Raw genomic sequence first — 24,773 nt, 5'->3', positions numbered from 1 at the left:
ACTAGACTGAGACTCAAGTCTTAAACCGTTTGTAATGAAAAGTGAAGGGAAGTCGGTATGTGAATGACAGACTGCAGCTGTTTTATTGTGAAAGCATGAGCTTGATTCAGAGCCGGTGACGCTGGTGGATTATGGGATGTTAATGCCTCATAACAAACATATTCATGTTCGCTGTAGCTTCATAATAATGGCTACATTAATGTCTCTCCAAATGAATGCTGTGTTAAATGGCTTTGGATCATTTAGAAATCATAATAAACATAATTTACCCCTCACATTTCTCTCGCTGCTAAGCTAGCTGCGACTTTACAAAGATCCTTCCAGCTAAAATTGTCAAAATAGAAGCACTTCCATCCTGTTTTTTTATTTTTTTTTTATTTATTTTTTTTTTTTGTGGTAATTTATGTCTCATATTTGATCATCTTTGCTATTAAGATTGAAAACAGAGGCTATAATGTGAATTTTGAAAATAGTTTCCCAATATTATTCAACCTTATCCAGCTCATAGTGAGGAGAAAACCATTTAAACTTAGTGCACAATATAAAGGAATGGAAAATATGAAGGAAGGCAGGGATAAACAGGAGTTAGCCTAGCCATTTTAAATAATAATTTAAAAAAAATCTAAAAATAACATTTTTTAATTCATTTCTTCTTTTTTTTTTTCTTTTTGGAACAGAAATGCCCACTATTACTGTTAAGGTAAAGATTACATTTTAGCAATTTTCAAAATAATATGCAACAATCTTTCGTTACATCTTTAGATACTGATTTAAATATTAAAGATAACTCCTAAATAGATATTAAAAGATTGCTAAAGTGAAACAGTACACTACAAAAACACGAAATATTACCAAGTATTTTTGTTCTAGTTTCTAGAAATAAGACAAAACTAACTTACAAGTTAATGTTTCAGCAAGATAAGAGATTGTTTTGACTCAATAAATCTTTAATTTTGATGAATAAGTTAGTTTCATTGGCAGATTATTTCACTAATAGCATGGGAAAAATGTCTTGTAAGTGAAATTATCTACCAATGAAACTACTTTTTATGAATACTAGTCAATTATTGACTTAAAATAAGCTCATATCTTGCTGAAAAGTAACTTGTAAGTTAATTTTTGTCTTATTTGAACGGTACTTGGATAGAAGAATGTGTCAGATTTGTTGTTTTTGCAGGGTACGGGTCTGGATTCCTGACTACAGTCATGCAGGGTCAGAGGCCGACGATGTTATGGATTTAATAAGAAAAGTTTTACTTCAGTTGTGGACTAAAGACTTGAGACTTGGAAGAAATTATCTGTGAGCATCTCTGGTTGAAAGGAGTTGGTGAGAAATCTCTTTTGCAGTTTGCCACAAGCCAAGCTCATGTGTAACTCACGTCCCTCTGAACAGTTAAGCTCTACTTTTTGTTAGTTTATCACAACAACAAAATCCCAATAATAATAATAATGAGGATTGTGGAACAAGATTAAGCAGAATAAGTCATGTCGTGTACCTGTTGTTTCCCTGCAAAGCAGCATGATTTACATTCAGTTTGCCTTTCAGTCACGCTGATTACTCTTCGTCAGGTTCTGATCTGGAGAAAGCGCTTTAATTTGACAAGAAAATCCCATTTGGGATTTCACTATGAATCAGACTACTCCAGCATGCCGCAAACACCTGCAGCTTTACTCAGGCAAACAGGAAAGAAATCAAATGAAGGCCTGAAAGCAGGAGGAGCAAAAAACAACAACAAAAAAAAGAAAAACAAACGTACACATTTCATTTAATTTGAAGCTGCCCTGTTCATTTTTTCAATAAGGTTGCAGCTTCCCCTCTTCCCTTAATAGATTAGGATGGTATAGCTACTGCATAATAAACATATTCATCACTGTGTATTTTGTATAAATTCAAATTTGTATCGTTTTATTTTGTGTTTTTAATAATGTAAAAACTAACTTCTGGCTCATTCGAGTGTCTCTTCCACTCTCTTGACACAACCGCGCCGACAAAACTACTGTTGAGAAATTTCAAATCGTCTTGAGCTGGAGCCACAGCCATTACTGAGTTATGCCGACCGCTAAAATATTCATGACTGACGAGGCTCATTTGGTTTGGTGATGTTGGCAGCTGACACACGCGCTCCCATCCTCCAACTGGGGCGAGCCGGTCCACGCGGGAACGCTCTGGCACGCGCCGCGTTAAACCGCTGCCCTTCAAATGACATCATACCACCACGCGCTCCACTGTAAAACAGCGGGAACGAGCCGAGCCGCTACCGGAGCCGCTAGCTGCGACCGCACGGCAAGGCTCCACCTCGTACCGGGCTGCTTGACAGCCACGCTGGGACTTGTTTGGATCTAGTTTGCACACATGTAGGCCAAACGTGTTTGTTGCCCCATAAAGAAGAGGCTGCTACTGCTGCACCTTCATGTTTACTAGAAGGTCTGGATTAGCCAGGATGTGCCTTTTGTGTCTCTAAGATGAAGTTGGAATAGCACTGTTTTTTATTTATTTTTTGCAGCCTTGGCTCATTAGCTAGGCAATTGTTCCACAGTGATTTAAGCCAGAATTCATTCAAAGTTAATGTCTCCATCATAATACAGCAGACGGACGGGGCTGCATCACTTGGACGCTTTCTCTTTGTCCAAAAAACTGTTCCGAGGAATGAATAAAAATAGAACCCTGTTTATAAGCGTGGGATGATTAATACACTGCAAAAACACAAAATCTTACTAGTTTTTAGTGAAAATATCTTGGTGAACATGAAATAAGACAAAACCAACTTGGAAGTAACTTTTCAGCAAGATATAGGAGATTGCTTTAAGTCAGTAATTCCTTAATATTAATGGAAAAGTACTGATTCCACTGGCAGATTTTTTTCACTTAACATGACTGTTTTAATTGAAAAAAATCCTACCAAGTATTTGTAGTCTAGTTTCTTGTGCAAATATCTTAACACAATGGAAACAAGACTAAACTAACCTAAAAATAATGTTTCAGAGAAACATCGGAGCTTGTTTCACAAGCCAAGGATTCTTTAATACTGATTGCAAAATGCTAGTTTCACTGGCAGGTGATTTCACTTTCACCATGGGGAAAATGTCTTGTTATAAGTGAAATAATCTGCCGGTGGACCAGTATGTTTTCATCAGTTAAGGAATTTTGACTTAAATCAAGCTCCTGTATCTTTCTGCAAAGTTACTTATGAGTTAGTTTTGTCTTCTTTCTAGAAACGCTAACCAAATACTTAACACTGTGTTTTTTGCAGTGTAATATTGTTGCTTTGCAGAAAGAAGTTCCAGGGTTGAAACCTCAACCTGGGGTCTTTCTTTATAGAGTTGGCATGTTCTCTCTTGGTACTCCAGCTTCCTCCCACAGCTCAAAATCAGAATCGTTAATTTTATTGCTCTCTCTAATTTCCCCTTCAGTTTCTGTGCGTGTGTGCGCACACACATGGTTGTTGTTTCAGTCTGCCTGTGTGACGGACTGATGACCCTCCATGATGTAACCCACCTCTCTGCTAGTGATTGCTGCAGACAGGCACCAAACCCGCTGTGACTCTGCTCAGATTCATTCAGAATCTCATTGGTGAATTATTGGAATGTTAGGAAAAAACGCCATCTAGTGGTTGGAAACTTGCAGTGCAGCTAGTGTCTTTGTGTGTTCTCTTTTAAGCTGCCTATCTTCCAAAAAGTGAATTTATTTTATTCAATTCAAAAAGTAAAACACTTTCTATATATATTTATTACATACAAAATTATTTTCTTAAAGTGCTTCTGATAATTTTGATGATTTATGTTCCTTTTGCAAGATGGAGTTGATCAACCTGTGGGACCGCTGAGGCGATCAGGGCCTGCAGTTTATCTGCACTGTTGGCTCCAGTTTTCAGAAACACTGATAGGCAATTATAAATACTTGAAAAGTCTCTCTGTTTAACGTATCTGAGTTTTAATGATCTATACAATGTCCTGTTGACCTGCTTGCTTGGCTTCCTTAATAATATTTTTCAGTGATCGACATAAAGTTGGACAAACCCCAGGAGCCCCAGACCACTGAAAGCGGCTGCTCCTGTTAGTGCTCATGGTTCCTCCGTGGATCTCCATCATCGACGTCACACGCTTTGTTACTTTGCTTCCCATTGGTTAACCCCGCTGTTGACTTTGCACGTTGAGATCCCGGTTTCCTCATCCGACCGCTGATCGGTTGGAACTAGCAATATGTGAAATTGGGTCTACTTTAACAAAAATGCCACACACAGAAAAGTAAAGAAAAAAGTGGTATGACTTGGTAAAACTTCATCCCAAAAAAACCCGAATCTGAGAATAGATTTAGTTCTCCCATGTGGAAAAGTAAAAGGTTTCTTTTTTTTTCCATATTTTTGTATAACAAGGTGGATTCCTCTGGAAGCTTTTTTCTTTATCTGCTTTAGGAAAACGAGAACATGTCTGAGAGCCTGAAGAACAGACCACACCGTATTGTGTGCCACGACGATTGTGGGCAATCGCAAAACAAATAACGTTTTCAGCTTTATCATTGACTATTCTTCAGTATCTCAAAGCTAATTACAGAACAGCCAATCACAGCCTTCCTGCCTGTAGCCCTACTGTTATCCTCACATTTGTATTTCAGACATTACGGATCAATTCGAGCTGTAAAGTCCAGAGTATGTAATGCATGCCTAGTTGTAAAGCATAGGTACTGTCTACCTGTGTACACGAGTTTGAAAAATGTAATATTCCACCAGTGACTTGATTGCACAGCGTTCTAAGAGCTGGGTTTCTATACTTGACTTCTGACGACCTTTTGATTTCATTTTTATTTTCTATTTTTTGCCGTGTGTGTGAATTTGTGCTTTCTGTATGGACGGCATTAGAACGCAGTTCCACTGAGGGCCACTGTCACGTCACTTCACTCCCGCCACATTCCGGCTCTCTTTAAGGACACCTTCGGTCTGTACGTCACGGACTGTGTCCGTCCAGCTGCTGTGGGAGAATTATGTGTTTAATGATGATCTGTGTATGCAGATCGCTGTAAACGAGCAGCGAAGAGTCCAGCCCTCTGCCGTGTGCCCTTTGAGCAGACGGATCAACTACACCCTTAAAACGTTCTTCTTCTGTTTCCTCACCGACTAAAGACTAATTTGCACATGTAGACCTTTCAGGTTATTATGAAGTTGGGAGACGTTTCATTCTAATTGTACAGTCGCTTAATTCAAAGATGTGTCTGATTGTTAAAGAAACTGTCGCATAACGTATTTCCACGTTTGTTTGTTTTTTCCTGCTTGTTTTTAAACTGAATGAAAATGTTGACATTATGGACTATTTCTTTCCGCCTTCGGGCCAGTTATCATAACGTTCTGGTGGTGAAGTCAGCCAGTGCTAAGAACACTACTTTGATTTGATGTGTCTTTGATGTGAAGTCTTTACAGCACTTTTGCAGAATGTGTTTTAGATATAGAGTGAAAATGTAAACCGTTAAAAGGAAATGTTCATTGTTAATTTCCATACAATTTGGAGTAGTGTGTCCTAGAGTAGAAGCGTTGGTTTTGAATTGTTTTCACACACCTATATATGGAGCACACTTCTAAAACAAACTCTAACCAACATAATGAGCCAAATGGTAAAACAGCTGGTTAAAATATCGCAGGAAACTTTCACCAGAATACAAACACACCAAAATAAAGTGCCATTGAACTTCCCTCAACAGTGGGTCCATTTTGCAACAAAATGTTTGTGGTTCCTTGTAAGAAAAGCACTCTAACAAATAACTCTAGAGTATTTGTTTTTCAGATTGAATTTTGGAGATACTCAATTGTATTTAAACGCTGAATATGGCAGAGTCCGCCTTTATTTGTTGACGGCCCATTTCAACATTCCACAGAGATGGACTGAGGGACGTAAATGGGATCTTTGCGTGTTGGAGCAGGGGCCGGGATGGTCTCCCTGCTGATTTTTGTGATTGTACTATCACAGATCAGTGCATCAAACCTGATTACTGCTGACCTGGTTCTCATTCACACTGTACAGAGATCTAGCATGTCTCTACAAATGGTTAATAAAGATGTCTTATTACCAACCTTCTGCATGAGTGTCTTTTGTACTATTTCCTTTGCTCATCATTTGATTTGATTGCTTCAAATGGACATATGTTTGTTTCTCAAGTTAAAAACCTAACCTTATACAAAATATTACCGTCATTACTTAGAGGAATATCCACTCTTATTAACCAACAACCTGCAAGTGTGTACATGCAGAGGAACCGTAGTTTCTGTCCTGACTCAGTAAAAATACCCAGTTTCAGTGAGACTAATATAACCAGATATTCGGCTTTCCTATTAGCCAACACCAGAGTAAACCATAGCAGTCAAAACATAAAAGTGGAAAATTACATACAATAACACTGATGTTAAAGTATCAATTGTGACATAAGAGTCTAACTTTTTCATAAAAAATACTAAGTTTTTTGTATTTCCTTCATTAATGTGACCAACAGATGTTTTTTGACTAATGGATAAAATCCCAGTTTGGTAGTTGCTTAACAGAAAACACTAATAGCTTAATTTGAAATGCATTACCATTTGATTCTTTGTTAGAAGATATCTTTCTAAATAGTCCAACTGGGTCTTACAGTTTCACTGCTAGCCTATCCTTGCTAACTTATAGCAGCACACATGTAAGTATCTTTGTTTTATTTACTAAAATATAATTCAGTGCTGTACTGATTGTCATGTCCAACACAGTAAGAAACCAAAATTTACTTAACATGTTAGAAGTGTTTTTTGTTTTTCTAGAAATGCAGATACAGGAAAGAGCAGTTTGAAAACTTTAATACACGGCTAATTGGCAAGCTAGCAGGTAGCTCTTTATTTTCTGTCTGATGACATGCTCTTTTGAGTCATAAGGTTAATTCCTCAGAAGTAAAAATTTTAAATACTAGTGAGGACACAAATTAACAAGGACAGTAAAATGTGCGGATAATCCTCAGGAGATTATACAATATTATACAAATATTTTTTTTCAGAATTACAATAGTAATTATTCAATTGGAAGAAGTTGGTCACCAAAAAAATCTATAGTTAATCCACCTGATAAAAAATGAGACGGATGTGGGGAGGAAGAAAATGTAACATAAATGGGTTTTGTTTTTAATATCAACATCCTCATTTTTAAACAGGCATATTATCAGCCGCCTGTCATTAAGACAGTTCATTAGTATTTCTTTAGTTAAAGCTGTGAAAAATTACCAAGGACGACAGACAGGAAATTTAACATCAGAGCCAACAAAAAGATGATTCCCAAACAGCTGCTGCCTATTCCAAAACCTTTCAGTTTCCAACCCAGAACAATCTTGTCGCAGAGCTGTGACGGAATATGGTTGCTTTATGAACACATTCTTACTAATAAAAAAGTTGAACAAGACTACACTGACAAGATCAACTAAACTAGCATTTCATTCATGTATGACAGTTATCTCCTGCAAGAGTTATTTGACCTTGAATTTAATTTGATTTCTGAATATTGTCTGATCTCTGCTAAAGATGCCATTCACCTGCGGCTGAAGTTGTTTGTCCATATTATTGTTTTTTTATGGTACCAGGATGAACTAATGGTAAACACTACTTTACCATTAGTAAAGTAGTGTTACTTTACCCTTTCTCATTTGAAGAAAGTGTAAAGAAATTAGGAGTGACTGAAAGTCCTCTTACTGTTTTTAGAAGAATCTTTGGAGTTGCTGCAGTGAAGATTATTTGAAATTTTCAGGAACTGTATTGATTATAACATGACAAATTAATTTTGTAAGCGACTTCTTTTTAACACAATAGAGAAGATAGAAATGTTTCTTCTTAATAAACTAATTAACTAGAAAACATTGATCTGATATAACTTTCCTCCTCTAGAACTAATAAAGAAATGAGCTAGTTTGATGTGACTATTGTTATTGTCTTAATTGTGTTTCTTTATTTTCCAGTTCTTTTTTTAGAACCTGGGTTAAAAGGTGACTAACGTGTTAGCTCTGTTGCCTTGCAGTGAGAAGCTCTGTTTGTTTGCCATCAGGTGCTGCTCACCTGTACTGTACAGTCACAGACATTGTAACTGTTTGTGTGGATTAAGCATCCCTACACAGGAATGTATATTACCTAATATACTTAGCAAACCCTGGTAAGTGTTTACTCAATGTTGCTTCAAAGATTACATTGCTGGAATTCCTGTTGTTAAGTGGTTCTTTGGCCTCACCACTACCTGAATATGTTAGGCACCACTGCTGTGTGTGCAGGTCATTAAGCTTTCATTTACTTTTATTTATGTATATCTGGAGTTTGCTTACTATGGGCAGTTTTATTTTACGGATACCAATAATCAAATTAGACATACTTTGAATATGTCTGATGCTAAATGGCAGAATATTTGTAACAGAATGTGTTTGTAACATCACTGGGAGTTCCTTCCTTCTCAGTTCAACTTTAATCCTAAATATAAACACAACAAGTAACACATGATGAGTCAGGAAATGTGTTGTGAAACTGAAACTCTTGCTTGTCCCTGCAGGTTCGCCGCCTGGGAGATAATCTCCAACGATGCTCGTCCCGGTTAAGGTTATACATTCAGCTTTTTAATAGAAATAATCAATAAAATGATGTTAGTGCGATGATAACAGTCATTTTGCAGGAATATATGAGGCTTTGTAAAAGTATTTAAACCACACAAAGCTGCTCTGTGGAGTTGTTGGAGAACATTAGTCTAAAGAAAATTAGTATATGATGAAAAATATTTTTTGTCATGCAATACCTGCATTATATGGATAGATTGATAGCGCATGGAGTAAAATATTTTAAGCCTTTTCTCTTGTAGTTTTGATTATTGTAGCTTACAGAGAATGAAAACCCAAAATTGGGTGAATCAGAGAATTAGAATATTGTGAAAAAGTTAAACGTTGTCAAAACCTAATGAGCCCATTTGATTCCAAACATGTTCTCTGTGGGTCGGTAGAACGAGCACCAAATGCTAAAGAAGCTGGTTGTTCAGAGTACTGTATCCAAACATGTTCGTAGAAAGTTCAGTGGAAGGAAAAAAGTGTGGTAGAGAAAGGTGCAAACACTAAACATACAAACAGGATAATAGAATGGGGGCCAAACTCATGTTCATTGACCATGAATAGCCCCAAAGAAAATTGAGACAAAATTACCCGTTAGCAAATAGTTAAAATATTACACACCTGTGTGTCAGAAAATGATCAAATTGTGTCCATGTGTAATATATTTTCACAATAATGTAATTTGGTCCTAGATAGTTGAAAACTGGTTAAAGTTAACTGATAAAACAATATTCAAGCATGTAGCTGTTATCTTAAAACTTCAATTTATGAGGCCCTCTAAGTTGTAGAGGGCCTCATTAACAGCCATGGTGGGCCGGTTTTGGCCCGCAGGCCTCGAGTTTGACACCTGTAGTTTAGATCTCTCACATTTAATCCCAAATAAATCACACTGAGGCTTTCGGCTTTAACATGAAAACATGGAAAAAGGGAATTGAAAGGCTCAGTCAGATTAATAACAGGTGTTAAAGCGGGACTGTCTCTTTAAGAGATCTGCAGCTGAGGCAGCCTGCTGTTTGCTAAACCAGCGGGACGACTAACGGATTCTCACTGCACTGACCTTAATATGACTGAGGCGAAACAAATTTGTGCTGAAACAACGGCTCCGGAGTGAGACGTGTGTGTGTGTGTGACGGCACACTTCATAACAACAGAACCCTGTTGCACAGACACAGGCAGGCAGGGGAACGAAGGGCGTTCCCTTCAAAGTGACGATCCAGTTCTCTGATATCATTTAACGTGGAAAATTTGGCAGATGCTCGATGAATGAAGATTGTAATCCACTTTCATGGCTGACTGGGTGTTTTATGCAAAGCTTTCTTTTTGTTGTTGTTGCTGTGCATAAAGTTCTAGTCACATTATCATATTCATGCTCTGACTTAAATACTTCTTGAAAGATGGAGGGAAGAGTTTTCAAGCTGGAGTTCATGATTCCTTAAAATCACAAAGAAAGAAATAAAAAAAAATGTGGAAGAGAAATATTTTAAAAATAGTTTAATTACAAACTCTGTCAACAAACTGTCATAAATAAAGAAAAGAATAAGTTACACTGAGTGATGAGGAGCAGACCATCTGCTGTGAGGGGTTTGGGGGGCGTTAGCCTGACTGGGACAGCTGAACTAAATCCCACTACACCAGCTGGGAGATTTAAGCCTGGATGAAATAATGGGAAGACCTTCAGCTGAGGACAAAACCGTCTCCCAACAGGAAGACAAATGGATCCGCCGGCTGCATTTCTTAGAAGATGTCGTCTGTTGAGAGTCGGCGCCAGGATTTCATTTCTCTAAATGAAACAAAAACAAACCTCTTGAGTCACTTTCTTTCCTCTCAGAGTCTGCTCTAATGAGCGTCCTGGAACTGAAAACTCACATGTTGTTGCTGCCGGGGATGACGGTCTCCCGGTGCGGCTTGGTCCAGCTGAACCTCCGTAACAGAGAGGGCAGCCTGCAGCGCGCCAGGGCCGGCCTCCAGGAAACGCTGAGAAGAGGGAAGACGGAGCGGGAGATGAGCTTCCTGTGGCAGAGTGCGGCGCTGCAGAGCTCAGGCGCTAATGGGACGTCTGCAGCTTAGCACCCACGTGCCAGCGCCTCGGTATGTAAGGAATTCCTAAGTTTATTCCTGAAGGCGCTCAGATGCTCCCACAGGGCTGCAACCAGCCATTGATTCACTAATTGATTATTCTGACGATTAATCGGATTTAAAAAATTGGCCCATTCTGCAGATTTTTCATAAAACCACTTCAACCTTTTTTTTAACAATAGTAGAAATACATTAAAAGATGCAAATAAATAATTCAATTCATTTTAAAATAACAAACATGTTATTGCCTAAAATGTAACAATGTGGCATTCCGTTAGCGAATGCTTGTGAGACATTCTTCGAACATCAACATGTGAAAACTTTAACCCTTCTACTCAACTTAACATAATTTTTTTCTTTTCTTTTTTTTTTTTTACCTAATTTGAACCAGGTAAATCTAAAATTATGTCATTTGAGGAGTTGTGGTTAATTTTTTTATATCACAGATTCAAAATGTATATTTTTTGTGCAGTTTTAACTTAATTACTCTGAGTTGTTCTTTCTGAGTCTGTATGCTCCAGCTAACGATTGATCACTACTAAATTAGTTGATGATTAGTTCAATAATCGATTCCTTGCGATTAATCGGATTAATCGTTCCAACCCTTCAGTTGGATAAATACCTGAAGTGTGTTTTGTTCCCAGAAACAAGCCCCCATATTTATGTTTATACCATCTCTGTGTGGCGACAAAAAACGGCTTTGGAAAATCAAATTTCCGGGAGAGTAAAAATAGACTCGTTTTCCAGTTAAACACTGGTGTTTCTTTTCATGAACTCACCACTCGGCCTGTAATGCGGGCTGCTGTTTAGCCTCCACCCTCTGCACCGCCGCTCTTCGTTTCTGTCCATCCTCTTCCTCCTCCACCTCCTCCTGTTCTTCCACCACTGCGGCCTCTTGTATCCGCTCCCACAGCTCCAGGTCGACCCACAGGGCCTCCTGCAGGCTGCGCTCTTGCCCTATGCAGGTGACCCGGCGGCACAGCGGGCAGGACACGGCCAGGTGCCCGCTCCTCAGCCGGGATATCGTCTCCAGGCACGGCTCGCAGAAGGTGTGCCTGCAGTGGAGTACCCGGGGTATCCGGTCCATGCGGGAGTACGGCAGGAGGCAGACGCTGCACTCGCCATCCTCACACAGGACCATGGTCAGGCACACACTGGGAGTTTTTCTCCTTCTGTTGCTGCGGTGAATAATATTAATAATAATAAATCCCTGAAGGTGATCTGAAAGGCCTCCAACGATGTGTCAGAGCAGTTAATTCAAATTCCCACGCTGACTCTCCCTAGAGAATCAAATTATGTATGAATATGTTACTAGATTGAAGCTGCAAAGATTACAAGCCTTTAAAAAAAGTTTAATTTTCTATTCAAGTTCAGCAGATAATAGAAAAATATAACATTCAAATTTCTACAGATAAGTCAAACATCAATAAAAAGTTTAGATTGCTTTGTTAACACATTATTATAAAACATGCATTTAAAAGAGCTCTATGGAAACAGAAACGGATCTAATAAGCAAGATAGCATCATATGATCTTTATCCTGGTCACAGAATAAAGCTTACAGTAATAACGCCGTACTTACAGCTCAGCTGACTCCGATCTGTCTCGTCTCTTTCAGTGTCGCTGCTGTGAACAGAGTGAGAGTCCGGCTCGGCTGCCGCCTGTCAGGACTCTCTGCAGCGTTTGTGGGGGCGGAACAGGAACGTCTCTCTCTTTATTTCTACCCGGTCGTAAGCCCTCCCAACAACAGCTGGGGGAGCAGAGAGGTGGAGGCGCTCTTTGTTCGCCGTTTGACCGAAAGCAGGTGGAGGGATAAGGAAGGGAGGATGGAGGCTGTAGGAGGGGTGTGGTTAGAAAGGGAGGAACAACGCCAATAGAGAGCCCGTGGTAACCGAGCGTTCTTTAAAAAATAAAAATAAAATAAAATTGTTCATTATAGTAATATATATATATATATATATATATATATATATATATATATATATATATAATTTATATATATGTAAATGTATAGTAATGAATTATTTGAAAATAAAACTAGAAAAGAATTGGGCTCGTCCGGGATTTGAACCCGGGACCTCTCGCACCCAAAGCGAGAATCATACCCCTAGACCAACGAGCCACACGAAAAAGGAAGTCCGGTTACTATTTTGTACTTGTGCTAGTTTTTACCTGATTAGCGAGTTAAATCAAAATGCCATGGTTCATTCTTTAAAATTTCTTCACCGAAAAGACCAACAGAAATGAAATGGTGCCGTCTTGGACGTTTTCCTGTCGAACATGTTTCGGTTGGTCACCCGCCAAGTGGGGTTACCGGGTAACGTTTTCGAAACAACGGATGATTTTTGACATTTTCAATTATATACTCATAGTCTAATGGAAAGGCATGCTAGTTTTGTTGTTTTATTTTAAAATAATAATATATCAGTTTTTAGTCGTGTAGAAATGCTTTGTGAGTACCCATAAACAAGCCATAACTCCCTACAGCAATTTCTGAGTAGCAAAAATAAACCTGCCGTACATAACTGCTGCAAGCAGGAGCAGATGCCTGTATCTGTTTCGTTCTCAGAATCGAATGAAAAAAACGAGCCAAAAGGCACGCAAAGGCGAAAAGTCGAAAAGGCCGGCGAAGCAGCCCCATAACTCATTGGATCAGAATAAAACAAGAGAGGGTATGAATTTTCAAATCTTTCGAAAGATCTATGTTTTGCAAGATTTCAGTGTTTTGCCTCTGTGTATACCCGTATGTCATTAGAACACCTAACAACAAAGGAACAATGGTGCATATTGTTATTACATCTACAGGAAAATGGGGCAGAGATAAACGAAACGTAAAAGCAGCTATAAAACTAGTTATAAAATAAGGGCTCGTCCGGGATTTGAACCCGGGACCTCTCGCACCCGAAGCGAGAATCATACCCCTAGACCAACGAGCCACGTGTTCAACTGTCCGGCACAATGGGAATTATACCTATCAATACAGTGATGTTGTATGTTATTTGTTTAAATGTATTTGTAGTTATGTAATACCTTACATACCTCTTACCTTATAATTAAATTTACAGTACCTTCCTATTTAGACGAGCCACGAGCGCCATCTGAAACTAGAAAACCGTGGCTTCGGTTAGGTTGACGTACAACGTGCTGAGGTCACAGTGTGGGGGCGGGGTTAGCGCAGGAAGTTCATTGTACTCAAAGGAGTGAAAGGCGGCATAAGTGCTGTAACGGATGTAAACAAATATCCTTGGGCGGACTAAACTTAGCTGTAAATTAGCTTCTGCCGCTAGTACATCACTGTAAGAAGCTCAGTGTTTTACCCGCAGCGCTTAGCCTCAGATCAGTCCTTTCCGTTTCTTTAGCAGCTGTGTGGAAGCGTCGTTGTTGCCCAGTTCAGTTGGGAGGCAGTGAGGCGGTGTAACGTTCAGGATTCCATAAGCTGTTTTGTTGTCAGCCGGTGGAAGACATGAGGAGCCTTTAGGTTAACACCTCCAGGGAAGACTTTACCAACAAGAAGCACAAAAAACTGATCCAGATGGAAGCTTCTCTTGAATCAGCGCGGAATACTAACTTTAGGTAACATCAAACTGAATTAGAACGTGAATGTTGTGTTTTACTGGCTCTAACAGACGTGCTTTCATCTGGTATGTGTGCTGTAGTTCTGTCCTGTCGTCATGCGAGCCAGAGCTCCAGGAGCTGATGAGACAGATCGACATCATGATCAGCCACCAGAGGAGGGAGTGGATGGCTGAAAAGCATGCCCTGGAGGTCAGGGTGAAGAACGGAGAGGAGGGCCTTCTAACCTCCAAAAACATCATTGAGCGGAGGGACCTGGAGGTGAAGTGAACAGGCCTAGAAATCCCTGCTGAGGGCATTTGTTTTTCTTAAAGAATCCAAATTATTGCATAAGGGGTTTTGTTTGCAGATTGGAGTACTTAAAAAACAGCTGGAAGAAATCCTGAAAAGTCGCCAAGAAGTGGTCTCAAAGTACGAGCAACAGCTGCAGAAACTCCGAGAAGAGGTGAGACATCTTGAAGCAAACAGTCCAAGTGTTTATCTGTTTTTTTCTTTCTCCTCAGATGCATTAAAAGTTCCAATGAATGGTTGTAGACGTGCTTACAACGCCATATTAGAGCCACTGAAGATAGAAAAATAAAGAGGAGCAACTTTCTGCTGGAAAACTCACAAATTTTGAAATCTGGTTATTTTTCTCTCAAAAGTTTCTGAGTTGGAACTTTTTTAACCTTTAAGACTCAGACATATGCACTTTTTATCTAGAAAATTTCTGAGATTTATCTCTAAATTTCTGAAGGGTTTTTTTGTAGCTATTTTTTGGGACTTTTTAAAGTCTAAAATGTTTTGCTGTCATGACAAGAACATTTGTTTCTTTGAAAAGTTCTGAGATTAATCTCAAAATTTCTGAGTTTTATTTTTTTGTTCTGCAAATTTTTGACTTTGTAAAAGTAAAACAAAATGTTGCCGTGACAAGAAAATGTTTTCTTAGAAAATTTCTGAGATTAATATGATAACTTCTGAGTCTTTTCTAGCCAATTTTCAACTTCTGAAACTCATAAATTTCCAAGTTCTTTTTTGAAAATTTCTGAAATTGTTTGGTGAAAATGTACTTCTTTTTTTTCCTACTACCAATGACCCTAACACGCTGTTGTACGGGCTTTCTTTCAGATGGACCATTTAAAGGGAAGTTACCAAAAACTCCAGCGCAAACAGCTCAAGCAGACAAGTGGAGCAGCAAAAGAGTCGGACCAGCTGAAGGTAACATTCCTGCATCTCCATTCCTGACCCAGCAGTAGCACCGATAGCAGTGTAGTTAACCCTGCTGGTTGCTACAGGAGTACCAGCGGCTCTCTGCAGAGTGGGAGCAGCAGCGGGCGCAGTACCAGAAGCAGCTCACCACCCTGGAGGCTCAGAATAAGAGCCTGACTGAGGAGATCTCACACATTAAGGTAGCCGAACCAGAGAGAGAGAGAGACGTAAACCTGGAAGCGGTCGTTTGTCACCGTGCTGCATTTTTGTTCCCAGAGTGCACCATGGCGGGTGGATCAGGAGCACATGGAGTGCTGCTCCGAGGTGCAGCATCTCAGTGCTCTGCTGGAGAAGGCCCGCAGCAGCCTGCTGTCCCAGGAGCTGGAGCTGGAGCGACTGCGGCCCTGTGAGGCCCTGCTGGGACAGCCAGAGCAGGTCAGCATGGGGGAGGAGGGAGAGGAGGGGGAGGGGCTCATTCAGCCGCTTTATACAGAGATGGGCAGAGAGTTAAAGATTATACTCATGTAAGAGTAGCACTACTTTAAAATAATTTTACTCAAGTAAAAGTAAAAAGTAGCCATTCAAGAAATTATTCAAGCAATTGGTGAAAAGTTTACTCAGTTATTGAGTAACTGATCAAATTATCCATCGTTTAATATTTACAAATGACGTCATCAGACAGACCAAAATATAAAGTGAAGTGGCAAATTTTATTATTTTAAGGACCAAAATTATTATAAGTAACAAAAAAAATTCCAATTCAGTTTCTTTCATTATAAACTTATGAATCAAGAAAGACTAAAAATACTTCATGATGAAATTATTCAAGTAAAAGTAAAAAGGGCAGCGTAGTAAAAATAATCCTAAAAGTACATTTAGAATTTAAAAAAAAGTTTCTGAACTAAATGTAATTGCATAAATGTAACTAGTTATAACCTAACTCTGCTTATATAAAACACTCTGAGCTCTAAAAGCAACAGTAATCATAATTTGGACAACTAGTAAGTATATTAAATACTAGTCCACATATTACATACAGTGGATAGCAACAGTAGTCAGACTGTCACATCACAAACCCAAACCTGCATAAAATCATATTTTATTGGGATTTTATATCAACCAGTCAAGTTTATTTAAGTTGCACATTTCAGCAACAAGGCAGCTCTGAGTGCTTTATATCATAAAAACATCATTTCATAGCATTTTTTCAAGTGGCGACATCCATGTTGGTCAGTGTTTCGTTTATTGCTGTTAAAGTTAAATCAGTTGAACTCATTGAAGTCCCGTGTTAACCGACGTGACCTCTCTGACCTGCAGCTGCGGTCAGGCGAACTGGATGCCTCGAGGGGAGCTGACCTGGATCAGCAAAGACTTCGAAATGAAGCCGTCAGACTCAGACAGTTGCTCCACGCTAAAGACCAAGTCATCTGGTGGGCGGACGTTTAAAAGCTCTTTCTGAATGCAACAATGCGCCTTCTGCACAAGGGGGCGCTGTAACCTCACTGTGTCCGGCGGGAATCTGAAGCAACGGTGACGGGCTGCTTGGTGTTGTCGTTCTGCAGCTCTCTGGAGGACTGCCTGGCGGCTCAGGGATGCACCGGCGTGGAGGTCATGAGGAAGGACCTGGAGAAGATGGCCGACAAGCTGCAGGGCGCTCAGGCCGGCGAGGCCAGCCTCAGGGCGGAGGTGACGTGTCTGAAACAGAGGTGGGTGACTGCTGGCGTCATGTTGAAGGAAACCGAGAAAGCTCTTATGAAAGGCATCATCACAAACACTTTATTACAGTCTGATATACTTATTGTTTCTCCCACAACTTTGCATAAAACTTTGTGTTTCAAAAACACTTTGCTCAATCAGATTGTCGTCATCTACAGATTCAGACTGTTTATAAACAATGTTAACATTTTTCAGATTTTCTGCTTTTTGCTTTGTAAGATTTGTGACGCATTACTTTGAATCAAATATGCCGTTTCATTCTTACTTAACTCGTTTCATCTTCCTCGGCATCAGAGCGGTAGAGGTCGGTTTTCTCTGATTGTCGCTTTTCTACCAACGCTGGTAGAGGAGATTTTCCTCCGTTGCTTTTTCACGATGGTTTCTGTCGAGATAACGAGTTAATTTCCCGATGGTTGTAAATATACACTATTTAAATTCCCACAAATACTTTGGAGATGACTGTATATCATAAATTGATCAACTGATGAAGGGTCGTATTGTATACATATTATAGTTTTTTTTCCCTCCACTATTTATATAAACCCATCAGGCTTTTACCTCTTCCTGCACTATAATGTTCTTTTTTTCTTAATATCTTTGATTTGTGTTTTGAGCTGAACCTTCGTGTGTTTCCTCTCGTCTGAACGCAGATTGGAGAGCATGAGCCGACAGCAAAAGGATCAAACGAAGATGGAGAAAGAGCTGAGAAGCATAGCAGCAGACTTTGACAACTCGCTCACTGAAAGCAAAAAGGTGGGCATTCGTTTGTTCTTTCTGCTTTGCTTTTTTTTTTTTTCCCACCACCACCTCCGTGTTGGGTCGCCCCTCACATGTCCGGAGTCGCCCCCGCAGCTCCGGGAGGAGCTGGAGACGGCGCGGCAGACCCACAGCGCCGAGGTGGAGGGCATGAGGAGGGAGGTGTCGAAGCTGACCGGCGAGCTGCACCAGCGCGACGTGTCCATCTCGGCGCTCAGCGGCTCCTCGGCCAGCATCCAGCAGCAGCTTCGCAACGAGGTGCAGCGGGCGGCGGAGGCAGCCACGCAGCTCAAGGTCAGTTTGGAACTGTGTGGTTTGGAAATGTCCAGGAGATGAAAAAAAAACCTGGAGGAACTTTTTTTTTTGTTACAAATATCTGAAAAGTGTGGCGTGTTTTTGTATTCAGCCTTAGCTTTCCACATGCGTAGATGGGAGATATTTCCTCATTTGTCTCTTAAAAACAATTCTAGAGAGCGACTGTTTTTAAGTGATGCCCCTGATTATCAAAAGGAGTTAGGCTGAAACTTTGACTGGACCGTTGAAATACATTAGTGTTGTTCAGTCTGGATCTGGTCTGGGTGTTTATGCTCACTGTCCTGCTGGACGGTGTACCTCCTTGCCAATCTCAAGTCTTTTGCAGCCTCTAACTTTAACTAAACCATCTCCCCACTCTGACCAGCTTCTTCATACCTGTTGAAGAAAATCATCCCCTCAACATGATGCTGCCACCACCAGGTGTCACATTTGGAAAGTTCAGGATGATGAAGGTTTTTCTGCTAGACCACAAAATTTTGGCTTCATCCGACCAGAAGATATTTTTCTACTCGCTCTTCTCTTTTGGATCCCTCTTAGATTAATGCTCACCTTAGCCAGGCTGTTGCTTTAGATGAGTGAACATGTCTTGGTAGGTTTGCTTTATTGTCATTTTCATCCTACTGTCAGATGACAGTATATGAGTATATGGGGCTGAATGCAAATGTATGCCACACTTTACAGATTTTTCGTTTCGATTTGTAGCTGTTAAAGAGAACAAAATGTGAGAGACTCTCACATTTTTCAAGACCAAATGTTTAACCTTTCTGCTGGGTTTAGTGAAACCACCTGGATTCTTTCCTCTCACGTTACTCAGATGACTCAGGCGCAGCTGGAGACTCTGCAGGCTGAGAACGAGCATCTGAAAGGTCTGCTGCAGACGCTGCAGTCCCGCTCTCCCAAGGTTTGTCTCTCAGCATTCATCACCCAACATGTGACCACACATCCTTAAAAAGTCTTAAATTTGTGCATCTAAAATTTAGATCTGAAAGTGTTTTTACATTTCTTTTAAAAATCTTGATTGGTCTTAAATACGTTTAAGTACGGTCTTAAATCTTGTTGTGGCAGGACTCTTGTATATTCCATGTAATTTATTTTCAGGCAAATGTTTCAGTCATACACAGACATCTTCATTCCGTCTTATGGCTTGAAGTCGTTGAGGCTAGCGCTAATTACCTGCTAATATTGTGTTTTTATTGTTTGTAATGTACTTAATTGTGGTAGCACCTTTGTTTAGCACATGATGTCCAAGACAAATTTCTAGCCATCTATCTAGCTATCATACCATTGCTAACTAGCTACTCTCTTAGCTATTATACCCTTGCTAGCTAGCCATCATACCCCTATAGCTATCATATCCTTACTAGCTAGCTATCTATTTATACTTGCACTATCAAAGTTTCATTGGTAAGTGTAAATTTATCTTCAGTTGCCACCCATATAAGGCCAGGTGCATTCTGTGCAAAAAAGATATTATTATATATAATATGTGATTTTCTTTTGTACATTTCTGTCGCGATACAGGGATTAAATTTCATTAATGGTCTTAAAAAGCCTCAAATTTAAGTGGGTGAAACCTGCAGAAAGCTTGTCGATCCTTCCCCTTAAAGTAAGTTCTGCGCTTTCTTGGTTGTGTTACTCATCCGTCGATCACCCGTCTCTCCCCAGGGGGATGAATCCTCTGCTGCGATGCTGCAGCAGCGCTACTTGACCTCCATAAGCAGCCTGGAAGAGGAGAACCAGCAGCTGAGGCAGGCGCTCGCTAAGCACCACGTGCAGCTGGACGCTCAGGGTGAAACGGGTCCGGAGAGGAACCGACACGTCGCGCTCAGCCACACCATGACGACCGGACAGGTGCAGCCTGGTCCAGAACGGTAGGTGGTGCGTCCGCATGGGGAGCAGAAACATTTCCACGGTGAAACGCTCTGAACGGCTGTCGTTGCAGGACTCAGTCCGCTAGCTGCGACAGGAAGATCCAGAGGCTCTTTAAAGAGCTTCAGGTCTTTCCAAAGTCTTCCAACGAGCCGCCTGGCCGAGAGCGCAAAGACCGCCAGCTGCACTCCTCTTCATCTGCCTCCTCTTCCACCAGCAGCCCTGGACTGAGCAGAGGAAACTCAGCCACAGCCGTCACTCCACACAGACTTGCTGCTGAGGGCCAAAACTCCGGCCCTGAAAACTGTCTGACCTCCAGGTCCAGAGGCCAAGAGGTGAGTCTTCTTCCATGACCGAGCTGCAGTCAGGGGCCACAGGGTTCATACGTTGGTCTGCCTGAAATCCTCGAAAATACTTGCATTCAATTCAATGTTTTCAAGGTTTGGAAAGTTCTTGATTTCTGTGTAAAGTCCTTGAAAGTGTTTGATATTCAAGCCGCACAGTTTTGTAATAAAGTGCAATCTAACTTTTGAATAAAAGCTTAAATTTGGAAAACGTTATTTACAGTTGAAACCATATTTTTCTACAGCTGATAAAAAGCCACTTTTTCTCTAATTATCTGAAGTTAAATCAAACTAGATTCTTGTTTTAGGTCAGTGAGAATCACCAAAATCTAATTTTAAATTCCTTTTAAGTGGGATGAGTTTTTATTTGGATTTCTGTATCCAGTGGACTCAGAGTCTAGACGCTTTTTTGGTATTTTAAGTTTGCGACCCAAAAAACACAAAGAAGTACGGTAGTTAAAGCAAAAGTGTTCTATCCCTCTATGACTGGCAGCAGATCAAATATGGATTATAAAAACATTTATTGAGGTAAAATGTCCAGATTTGTGACTCTGTACTAGTTTTACTGGAATTTGTTATTTAAATGTGATATCTGTACACCACACCTCCTATTCTTTATTCTATTTCATTTTTTTGTGTAATGTTATGTTAATGAACGCATGGAAAAAAATAAACAAAGCAGAACTATTGTATGAGACAAAAAAGTTGTTATATTTTAGCTTGACCCTTCTGTAAAATGTCGACTACTATCACAAGACATTATTAACTGTAATAAGTCATCTCATGTAATAATGGATTGAAGCTTGCTTTCTTTGGCTCATTTGTGTTGTTTTCATCTGGAAAGTGATTCCGAAAGTTTGAAAACTCACCTTGAAATGCTCTAAAGTTTGTGCTCCTGTCCACCAGGAGGCGCTGTCCCCTGCACGCAGTGCAGTGTCTCGTTTCCTGGAGGAGGAGAGCCTGTGGTCCAACGAGCTGCGACTGAAACTGGACAGCCACATCCGCGGCATGAAGGAGAACAACTTCAGGACGGTGTCCAGGTTCCTGGGGAGCGGCTCTGGAGCGCGCTCCGGCTCTGAGCCGTGACCCCGGCCTTCTGCGCCGTGACCCCACCCTTCTGCCTTAACATATCTGATAAACGGTACCAAACAGGAGTGTGACTCTGCTGACTCATTAATGAACACCTGCTCATGGTTTCATGAGTGTCGAACGCACCGTTTCCTCCTTTACTACGCATTTTGACGTGTTGAAAATCACAAGCGTATCTGTTTGCGATGAACGGCGTGGTCTTGGCAGGATGCGTTGCCATGACGTCATCTCGTCTTGTGTCGTTTCTGGGAATTTGTATTTAAGGATCAGCTGACCACCTTGGGATGAACTCTCACAGCTCTATGAGAGACTTCTAGTTGTTGAATAATCATTACCTGAACGAATCAGAAAGTAGGCCACGCTGCTGGCATTTGGAGCCACTTTAAGCACTGAGCATGCTGAGATGAGTAAATATGGGCATCGAATGGCATCTCATCAACCAGTAATATTACTATGAAAACATTGCACTTGTTATATCAATTATTGTATCGCAAATATTCATGACAAATGCTAATATTAGCGTTGATGTATTGATGTGTGATGTTGCTAAGATGATGGGATTTACTAGCTTCTCATTTCGGAGACTTTGAACTCTCCCGATTTGCCGTCTTTGTAGAAATCCGTCTGGTCAGGATCTTCAGTTCAGATTTTCATAAATCAAAATCCCGCTCTACACGTGTGAAACGATCAAGATTTCTCCGGTACGTTAATCAGATTTCATGAGAACGTGTTCGGTGTTATCTTTGGGAAAAGTCGACCTTTTTACCAAGTTTATCCTGTGTTTCGAGGACAGTTACTGTCCCCAGTTTCCACCCAGTCTGCAGCTCGTCCAGCGCAGGAATGTGTGCGCCATGCCAGCGCTGTCATGAAGCCTCCCCCCCCCCGCGCCGCCCTCATCATTAGAAACCTGGCGGAATGTTAATGTCGACCATGTGGACGGCTCAGAGGCCAGCGGAGCCATAACCAGATGCATTTTTATAGCTTTGTTTTAAATCAGAGACACATTGAAAGAATGGAAATAAACTGAGGGAAAAAAGAAGAAAAAAAGAAAAGAAAAAAAAAGTGTTTTGCATTTTTGTTATTACAGGGAACAGAGAAGTGGTGGTTGGCTGCTTGCCGGAGCTCTGACTTTTTACTTTGATATGTGGTCATGCTTGTTCTGTGAACACCCCCCATCACACACACACACACACACACACACACACACACACACAGACAAACAGCACTAAGGCTGGCAATGCAGGCATTCCTTTGGTTCAGAGGTGCTAAAGTTCTGCATGTGGAACTTTAGCACCACACGCCAATTAGCATGTGGGCTAATTAGCAAAAACATTAGACTTTGCTTCACAGTAAGGGATTATTGAACAAGCTGAGTTCTAATGTTGATGTCATACTCTATAAAGGCTACTTCAAATTAAACCAAGAAGTGATTTAATGTAAAGTAATTAGCATAGAGCTAACTAAATTCAGATCTACTCATTTTACTCGTAGGTTTTCAACCTGGATAAAACATAAAAAGATGCAATTTTAGGTGGTTTCTGCTTCTGAGGTCACTTGATGTTTTCCGTTCGTTAGCCTGCCTGGCTGCTGATTCTGAAGGGACAGGAACTCAAGATGGGCGCTATGAAAACCCAACGAGTGCTTTGGTGGGTTAATAAAATGATTTTCCAAAAATTTAATGAAATTTGATTAATTGATTAAATGAATTTATTGGTCAACCCTTCTTGTTTGTATTTGTTATTGTGAACAGGAGTGGACTAAGTACACAACCTTAAGGAACTCCAGTTCTCACTGTGGTGTAGCTGGAGAGGGTTTTTTTCCACCCAATGTAGACTGACTGCAGTTTCTTCCAAAGAGTTCAACATCCAGAGACAAGAGGACAAGATTTTAGGAAAGGAGGATTAATTCCTTTGTTAGTTTCTGAAGCGTGATGTCATAAAATACTGAGATAAAATCCATGAACTAGATTCGATCCTGTTATTTAATTGAAGCTTGAAAACCCATGTCTTGAAGTAGGTCTTTAACGTAACTTGTTGCATAATGTTTTATTTAAATGGTTGACTGCCTAAAGTAAAATATCTATTTTTTCAATGGAAGGTGGGATATATGAGGTGAAAATGTTTATTTCTGGGCTTTATATGCGGTGCCACAAACCAGCAGCAGAGGGAGCTGTAAACTACTCTGTGTCATCAAGCCAAACGCAATGAAGCAACCAGGTCATGTTTAATCCGTGTATGTTTGCAGGGTTTTTTTCCGGCTCATATCAGGATTTAGGTGTGTTGCCGTTATAAAGCAGGAATGCGTATCCCATCCAACACGCTCATAAAATAAATAAAGGAGGGTGTTGGTGGAAATATCAGGTCACATTATCAATCCATCTTGATAAATTGAGATATCTGAGGTATTTAGGGAACTTTCCTTATCTCCATAAAGATCATAACTTGTCATGGGAAAAAATGAAGATGGATTGTTTGTGTAAATGGTTGACTTATCTCTGCTGAATCGCTCCAGGTTGGTGCAGGTTGGAGGGGATTTTTTTTTTCTTTTTCTTTTTTTCCTAAACAGACGGGTCAGCTTGCCAGGAAAAAAAACAGTCAGCATAAAGGAGCAACCTTGGTTCTGTGAGATAACTGGAAACGAGTTATCAGACTCACAGATGTTCATAATGCCTTTATATCGTAAAAGATGGAATTAAGCCCCGTAGCTGGTTGCTGTTGAAGCGTTACATGGGATAAACGGTTCGCCCTGAAACGAGTTGTCAATTTATTTCATTTTTTTCCCCAGAATTGTTGCAGCCTGCATGCACTCTTTGTCGCACATTCCATAGTGGGGCCTCAGAGAACATGCCTGACGTGCCTCGCGTGTGTCTGTCCTACTTCTGCCTCCAACAATGCCCTTTATGCTGAGGGGAGCGTCTCATTGTTCTCCGGGCCGTGCACGCTTTGGGACGGTGGGGGGTCGCGGGCGGTGGGCGCAGGTCGCTGATGAACACGTCTCGTGCGACGTCGAGTCGCATCAGGTCGCGTTTGAAATCTCTGCAGACTGGAAGGCGCGTTTGACGCTCAGTGCCTAGAGAACACCGAGGAAAGGAGCCAGGAGGAAAAGAATGCATTCCAGCACACAATGAGAGCATTTACATGTATTGTTTTCCCCACTTACAGCACACACTTTACTGTACTGGCCTGGACAGGGGAAGAGAAATGGTGCCATAACCCAACTTTGACACTTCTTTGACTATTGACATACCTTTCCATTGTTTCAGTAATCATACCA

At 40.6% G+C, this 24,773-nt stretch overlaps 2 protein-coding genes, 1 long non-coding RNA gene and 2 other non-coding genes across 9 annotated transcripts; 2 read left to right on the top strand and 3 right to left on the bottom strand.

Moving 5' to 3' along the window:
* The first annotated feature begins 2,882 nt into the window (after positions 1-2,882).
* LOC106949601 (uncharacterized) lies at positions 2,883-23,671 on the top strand. Its single transcript, XR_001425407.1, has 3 exons — positions 2,883-5,688; positions 6,694-6,697; positions 23,661-23,671. It is a non-coding gene; the product is annotated as an uncharacterized LOC106949601 (long non-coding RNA).
* LOC106949600 (RING finger protein 186) lies at positions 10,050-12,489 on the bottom strand. Of its 4 annotated transcripts, none has more exons than XM_015035971.1 (4): positions 12,229-12,489; positions 11,431-11,931; positions 10,442-10,549; positions 10,050-10,355 (listed from the first exon to the last, which is right to left on the bottom strand). In XM_015035971.1, exons 2-4 carry the CDS (start codon positions 11,790-11,792, stop codon positions 10,310-10,312), a joined length of 516 nt encoding a protein of 171 aa, XP_014891457.1. In that variant the 5' UTR covers positions 11,793-11,931; positions 12,229-12,489; the 3' UTR covers positions 10,050-10,309. The 4 variants fall into 4 exon arrangements, with proteins under 4 accessions (XP_014891457.1, XP_014891459.1, XP_014891456.1 ...); XM_015035973.1 differs by having other exon boundaries at positions 11,431-11,829; XM_015035970.1 differs by having other exon boundaries at positions 12,233-12,489.
* On the bottom strand, positions 12,701-12,772 carry trnap-ugg (transfer RNA proline (anticodon UGG)). Its single transcript has one exon. It is a non-coding gene; the product is annotated as a tRNA-Pro (tRNA).
* On the bottom strand, positions 13,515-13,586 carry trnap-cgg (transfer RNA proline (anticodon CGG)). Its single transcript has one exon. It is a non-coding gene; the product is annotated as a tRNA-Pro (tRNA).
* cep63 (centrosomal protein 63) lies at positions 13,742-22,562 on the top strand. 2 transcript variants are annotated; one of them, XR_001425406.1, is made up of 15 exons: positions 13,742-14,223; positions 14,307-14,484; positions 14,573-14,668; positions 15,331-15,420; positions 15,498-15,611; positions 15,688-15,846; positions 16,729-16,841; positions 16,974-17,117; positions 17,778-17,880; positions 17,980-18,177; positions 19,013-19,099; positions 19,864-20,069; positions 20,141-20,402; positions 21,318-22,201; positions 22,294-22,562. XR_001425406.1 is itself a non-coding variant. In XM_015035969.1 (14 exons), the coding sequence occupies exons 1-14, from the start codon at positions 14,183-14,185 to the stop codon at positions 21,495-21,497; spliced, it is 1,971 nt and encodes a 656-aa protein (XP_014891455.1). In that variant the 5' UTR covers positions 13,742-14,182; the 3' UTR covers positions 21,498-22,562. The 2 variants fall into 2 exon arrangements, 1 of the variants encoding a protein (XP_014891455.1); XM_015035969.1 differs by having other exon boundaries at positions 21,318-22,562.
* Positions 23,672-24,773: the final 1,102 nt, after the last annotated feature.

The sequence above is a fragment of the Poecilia latipinna genome, unplaced genomic scaffold, assembly GCF_001443285.1.
Source record: "Poecilia latipinna isolate Pla-1442-1.1 unplaced genomic scaffold, P_latipinna-1.0 Scaffold352, whole genome shotgun sequence".
Taxonomy (NCBI): domain Eukaryota; kingdom Metazoa; phylum Chordata; class Actinopteri; order Cyprinodontiformes; family Poeciliidae; genus Poecilia; species Poecilia latipinna.
The sequence above is the reverse complement of the archived record's forward strand: the minus strand, read 5'-3'. Positions and strand labels throughout refer to the sequence as shown.

Coding starts and splice junctions, on each gene's coding strand:
- LOC106949600 (XM_015035971.1), bottom strand. CDS start 11,792: ATGGTCCTGTGTGAGGATGGCGAGTGCAGCGTCTGCCTCCTGCCGTAC. Junction 10,550..11,430: donor CCCGCATTACAGGCCGAGTG/GTGAGTTCATGA, acceptor CCCTCTTCTCAG/CGTTTCCTGGAGGCCGGCCC. Junction 10,356..10,441: donor ATCCCCGGCAGCAACAACAT/GTGAGTTTTCAG, acceptor TGTTTCATTTAG/AGAAATGAAATCCTGGCGCC.
- cep63 (XM_015035969.1), top strand. CDS start 14,183: ATGGAAGCTTCTCTTGAATCAGCGCGGAATACTAACTTTAG. Junction 15,421..15,497: donor AAGAGTCGGACCAGCTGAAG/GTAACATTCCTG, acceptor TGGTTGCTACAG/GAGTACCAGCGGCTCTCTGC. Junction 20,403..21,317: donor CCAGGTCCAGAGGCCAAGAG/GTGAGTCTTCTT, acceptor CCTGTCCACCAG/GAGGCGCTGTCCCCTGCACG.